Source organism: Carlito syrichta, unplaced genomic scaffold (assembly GCF_000164805.1).
Source record: "Carlito syrichta isolate Samal-C Ts95f unplaced genomic scaffold, Tarsius_syrichta-2.0.1 Scaffold301691, whole genome shotgun sequence".
Lineage (NCBI taxonomy): Eukaryota > Metazoa > Chordata > Mammalia > Primates > Tarsiidae > Carlito > Carlito syrichta.
Window position 1 is genome coordinate 398,971 of NW_007245787.1, and position 6,353 is coordinate 405,323.

Sequence of the window (6,353 nt, forward strand, 5' to 3'; positions counted from 1 at the left end):
TAGAGATGAGGTCTCGCTGCCCAGGCGGGTCTCGAACCCGCGGGCTCAGGCAATCCACTCACCTCAGCCTCCCAAAGGTACGGTATTACAGGCTGACCCACCGTGCCCGGCTAGTACATTATTTTTAACCCCAATATTGCATTGAAAAACTAACTTGTAAAAATGATTTGTTATTTCACTTATTAACAGATTATTGTTCTTTGGTTTCCTGAGAATCAGTAAAATTACCTTTTACTAAAGTGAAATAGATAGCTTCCCCCCACTGGAGATGGGAACACTGTGATTAAAGGGAGTCTTTGATTAATAGTGGTGGTTCGTTGAATTTTTGAAGTTTATTTTGTCAGCCATTATTGGTGTAAAAGTTTTCTAAAATTAATTGTAAGCTGTAGTAATGAAGTAAATCAAATATATAAATGATGTCACAGTGCTTCATTCTGTTCAGTTATGTACATATAGAAGGCAATAAATATTGAGCTGAATTTAGTAGAACTTCAGAAGATGCCCTATGAAATGTTTCTTGAGTAAATCCCTCAGATTACTCATGCATTCTTAGCAATTGCCATTTTTCAAGAAAAAATTGCATAAAAATAGAATGTAGGCTAATTAAAAGGTACAGTAAGTTGGGTTGATTGTTCATTAGGGCTTGACCATATTCATCTGTGTTCTCTGGACAGTTGAGAGAAAAATGCATAAGCATTTAGAAGGAACCAATGTAAAGCCATACTCTAAGTGTCTGACATTGCTACAGTTATTTCTGAGGTTATCAAGCTGTGATTACAGGAGCACCTTGCTATAGTCCTGTTTCTGAGTTGTTTGTGTGTGGGCTTTCTACATTTCTAATTGCCAAACTTATTTGGATCTGGTCCAAGATGTACTCAGAGGCATTCAAAATTAAATGTATGGGTAAATCCTCCTTCAGCAATATTGCTCCATCCCCAGGCAATTTCCAGCATGCATCAACAACTCTCCAGTGGAGCAAGATGACTTCCAGCTCCTGAGGCCCCAGGGAAATTCCTCCCCTCTTTATCTCACAGTTTGTTGCCACTGTAGGAGAAATCTCTCTCCTCTGCCTGACTCTGCAGCTGCTTTACCCAAAAGCGCCAGAAGAACACTGAGTTCAGAGCCTAGCCTTAGGGATATATATATATCTGTTTCAGACTGGTCTGTGTTTTTGCATATTTTATGACCTTTTAAAAGGTGACTCATGCCACAATGGTACTTTCTGTTTTTGTTTCATTTTGTTGTGTTGTGTTTTTTCATTACTCTGCCAAGTACAGTATTTCTGGGGTAGAAAATTTGCTTTCTTGGATTACTTCAGAATACCAATTACAACACTGATTCTCCAAAAAAATTGAGTTTAAAATTCCAACTTACAAGCTTTTGGATAGTCATCACCCATTTGTGGGAATACGTGTGTGTTTTAGATATTTTCTTAGCCACTTAAATGAATTTTAACCACTTAAATGACTTTTTAAAATACCATATTTTTCCTAAGTCATTGATTTCATTGTATTATTGTTTTGTTTCGTTTTGAGTCAGAGTCTCACTCTGTCGCCCAGGCTGGAGTGCAGTAGCACACTCACAACCACCGCAGCCTCAACCTGCTGGGCTCAACTGATCCTTCCACCCCAGCCTTCCACGTATCTGGAATTACAGGCACAGGCCACCAGATCCAGCTGATTTTTTAATTTATCGTAGAGACAAGAACTTGGCGTGTTGCCCAGGCTGGTCTCAAACCTGTGAATTCTGGGATTATAGGCATGATCCACCACGCCCAGCTAATCTCATTGCATTGTAATAATACCCTTTTGGGCACATCACTGATTAATAACCAAATGCAAATAGTGGAAGATTTACATAAATAAACCATGTGCTTTCAAACATCTGTAAAAAGAGCAAATAAAACTAAACTAATGGCTTAAAATAAATGTAGTAGTGTCACCACAAGATGGTGCATGTGACAAGAAGAAGAAAACAGGACTTAATATGGGTTCAAACCAAAATACATTCATTTGTTTAATCTATAATTGCACTCTCTCTATATTTTTTCTCACATTTAACTCCGTTCTGCAAAGGATAACAACATTAAATTTTAATACAGGATACTAAATAGCTCTTGCTTTTGTTATTTCCTGGTTGTATACCTGTCCTTGACTACTGGAAGTGAGCCTTCTTAGATTTTCTTGCCTTCATCCAGGCTTATTTCATAGGTTCGGGACCATCCTGTTTCATAACACTTGTTCCTGTTTTTCTACTTGAAACTTCATTGACATTATAGCCAGATGTTTTTTCCTTAATACTTATTCTTGGTGTTGCTGACCACTAATCAGGCCAGAGAAGAACTGATAATGACCACCAGAGAGTGCATTCAAGAAGGATCAGAAGTCTTCTTTACTCTTTTACCTCAAGAAGCCATCATTTATTGAGTTTCTATTTGAAAAACAATCTCTGCATATACCAGAAACCTTACCAGTAGTTACCGCTGGGGAATAGAATAGGCTGAAAGGATGGTAACTTTTGCTGTTACCTTGTTCTCTTTTGTACTACTTAAAACTTTTATTATTGTTAAGTATTAATTTAATAAAAAATTTAAAAGTTGATAAAAGCCATAAAATTAAGCAACGCCTTATGTCCTCCTCAAATAAATTAGTATGTACAATATGGTCAAAGGAATTATGAGTACTATGTACATAGTTAAAGCCAGAAGGAAAACCTCAAAACTTAATGGTCATTTCTTAATGGAAATATGAGTGGATTTCCTTTTTCTTTGTGCTTTTCTATTTTTAAAATTACCTTTGTGATTTAAAAAAAAAAGTTTTATAAAATAAACATCTAGCTTCCTTCCCAGGTCTAGTGAAGAACACATTTGTCACTTTATCCTGACTTCATTACCTCCTCTCAGCTTCTCCCTTTCATTTCAAGTATCTTGTAAAATGCGTTGTTTCGGATGGCCTTTGTTTTTAAAAAAGGAGATTCTACTTGAATCTTTTTATTACTGACTTTTCAGTTATAAGTGATAATAATGCTGATATTTTAGCTAGTCAACTGTTAATAACATTTGCTAATTATTTCTGTGCCTATTAAATAATTGTAAAATATTTTTCACATAAAAAAGATAATCTCAAAGATTCATAGTAACCTACTAAAAAGGGCTGTACTTTTTCTCTTTTGGGTTAGAGTCTCATTCTCTTACCTGGGCTGGAATGCAGTGGCATGAACACCGCAGCCTCGGGTTCAAGCGGTCCTTCTGCCTCAGTCTCCTAAGGAGCTGAGACTATAAGCACATGCCACCCAGCTAATTTTTTTATTTTTATTTTTGTAGAGACAGGGTCTCGCTATGTTGCCCAGGCTGGTTTGGAACTCCTGGGCTCAAGCAAACCTCCTGCATCAGCTTGCTAAAGTGCTGGGGTTACAGGTTGAGCCACTGTACCCAGCCATATTAATTCAGTCTTGGTTATCAAACTGTTCCAAGACTTTCACACTTTAAGTAAGAATGAACTTTGAGAGATTGCTTGTTCTGAAGATTTTTTTTTTTTTTTTTGAAAGGGAGTTTCAAAGTCTCACTATGTTGCCCAGGCTGGAATGCAGGAGCTATCCAGCAGGTGTGATCATATCACACTACAGCCTTGAAATCCTAGGTTCAAGTGATTCAACTCAGCCTCCAAGTAGCTTGTACTACAGGTGCATGCCACATATGGCCCAGCCGTATTTCACTTTCCAGTCATCAAAATAAAGATCATGTGTGTTATGTGTGTGTGAGTCAAGGGTAGATTGTGAAGACATTGCAGTATTCTCCTCATCTCCCAATTTAATTGGGAAAGTAGGGTTTAGAGAACACTGCTCGGTGGTAAGTGCTCTGAGAGTGGTACCAAGTGTTATAAAAGTTCAGAGAGAAATCTTATAAGTAGGATAAACTGAGAAGGCTTCATAGAGTAGAGAGGATTGAGCCAGGCCTGGATGCATAGGCAGGACTTTAAAAGGAAGACACAGTAAGAGGATACCATGCCTGGGAGAGAAAATTCATGCTTGCTGGTCTGAAACCCATATTCTTCTTGTTTCAGGTTCAGGTTTTGAGACTGCTTTTGAATTTGTCTGAAAATCCAGCCATGACAGAAGGACTACTCAGTGCCCAAGTAAATAGCTTATATATTTATTTTATGAATACACACATATGTAAATTTGAACAGATAAAAAAGATCTAGAAAGATTTATTCTAAAATGTTAACGGATTATTTCTAAGAACCAGTATTAAAGGTTTTTGTTGTTGTTCTTTTTGCATATATGAATTTCCTAAATTTTTTGCAATGAGCATATTTTACTTTTGAAAAAATGTTTTTAAAAATTCTCCCTTGTAACAATAATTTTTCTCTGTTCCCAATTTTGGGTATACTTTTGCCATCCCATCTTTTATACTTGACCTGTTTTTGTTCACATGTAACTTAGTATCATTCAAACAGTGGTTCTCAGTCCCCAGTATGTACTAGGTACAGGGCTGAGTGCTAGGACATACCGGTGAACATAGCATGACATGGTGAGTGTCCTTGTGGGGCTTACACTCTAGTGGAGAGACAGAAAATATGTAACAAACAAACAAGGTAACTGAAAGCTGCAATAAGCATTGAAGGAAGCCAAAGTAGTGCAAGAAGGAATGGGGCTTAACTCCTGTAGAAAAGGAACCAAATTCATCTGCTCATCCCCATTTCCCAGCTCTGTACCCTGTGCTGTGTGTGGGCAGTAAATGTCTGACTGGTGAAGTAATGAGTTCCCATGAAAACTGTGTGATGGATCTTAAAAAGGAAATGGTTGTTTTAGAATTCCAAGGAAATCATGTTTGTCAACTAAAACACAAAACTTTTTTTCCATTAAGGATACAACACAGAAGTGCATGAGTTTTTACACATTAAAATTATTCAATTTTAGGGTTAATTTTCTATGACAGGGTTTTTAAAATGTAAGATAATAGTTTTAAAACGTGAAAATACACATGAAAAATGTTTTCATATATTATCAATATAAAATAATACTCGTTTACTTTTTCAGGTGGATTCATCATTCATTTCCCTTTATGATGGCCATGTAGCAAAGGAGATTCTTCTTCGAGTACTTACACTGTTTCAGAATATAAATAACTGCCTCAAAATGGAAGGCCGTTTAGCTATTCAGCCTACTTTCACTAAAGGGTCATTGTTTTTCCTGCTGTATGGAGAAGAATGTGCTCAGAAAATAAGGGCTTTAGTTCATCACCATGATGCAGAGATAAAGGAAAAGGTTGTAACAATAATACCAAAAATCTGATTGGTTGGTCATATTTTTCCAAAGAATAATGAAGTCTGGAAGTAACATGCATACACTTCTTATTTTCCAGTCTTCATAAGGGGATTCTCCTAGCTGCTGGATTTAAACAGTACATATCACATTTCATCATTAACACAGCTATAATTTGCCGTCATCTTCAGGTTATTTTGGACCCTTTTATTGATGCCAAACAAATATAAGAGCTTGTACTGAAACTATTTTTTATTTGACTGTTTACTGAGATGCTTATTTCCTCTACATCAAGTGACAGTGACCTTTTTAACATGTAAGTTATCCTTCTACTGTTTGAAGCGATTTGCAGTTAATCTTCTGAGACAGCAACGGTATGTGACTTAAATTGCTGTTTCAGAATGGCCTTTTAGTAGCAATAAGATCCTGCTCTAGAGTCCACCGGCTAACCCAGCCATACTACTTTCAGAAGTCTGTTCTAATCATTAGAATCTGTTCTGGTTAATGAAAAATGAAAACTTTTAGGAGATAATGTTTCCTAGGACTCACCTACTCCCACTCAATGTTCTAGTATGTAAAGATGTTACATACTAAATACTGGGATTCATCACAATGTCCGTCGTTAGGCAGTTGGTCAAGTCAATTATCCAACCGTTTTTTGGGTTTTTTTGAGTCAGAGAGCAGTCTCTCTGGCACCCAGGCTGGAGTACAGTGGCATGATCACTGCTCACCACAGCCTTGACCTTCTGGGCTTCAGCGATCCTTCCACCTCAGCCTCCTGAGTAGCTGGGACTACAGGCATGCGCCATCACACCCGGCTAATTTTCTTATTTTAAGTGGGGACAGTCTCGCTTAGTGCCTAGGCTGGTCTCGAACTCCCAGATTCAAGCAATCCTCCTACCCTGGCCTGCCAAAGTGCTGAGATTACAGGCTTGAGCCACCATGCCTGGCCCAATTATCCAGTCTTTAAAAAGAATGAAGTAGGTCTGACTGTGCTGATGTGTAAAAACATCTATGAAATCTGGTTGTTTTTTTAAAACATGTATTATAGAAGAATACAATGTGACTCCATGTGTTTTCCTAAATGA

General features: G+C 37.4%; 1 protein-coding gene across 1 annotated transcript in view; it reads left to right on the plus strand.

The window, feature by feature from the left end:
- Positions 1-5,510, plus strand: part of ARMC10 (armadillo repeat containing 10) — an 18,496-nt gene extending 12,986 nt beyond the window's left edge. The window contains exons 6-7 of the mRNA XM_008055127.1: positions 4,062-4,133; positions 5,041-5,510. Of these exons, the coding sequence (XP_008053318.1) occupies positions 4,062-4,133; positions 5,041-5,295 (327 nt within the window). The 3' untranslated portion in view covers positions 5,296-5,510. The remainder of the gene's footprint in view (positions 1-4,061; positions 4,134-5,040) is intronic.
- Positions 5,511-6,353: the final 843 nt, after the last annotated feature.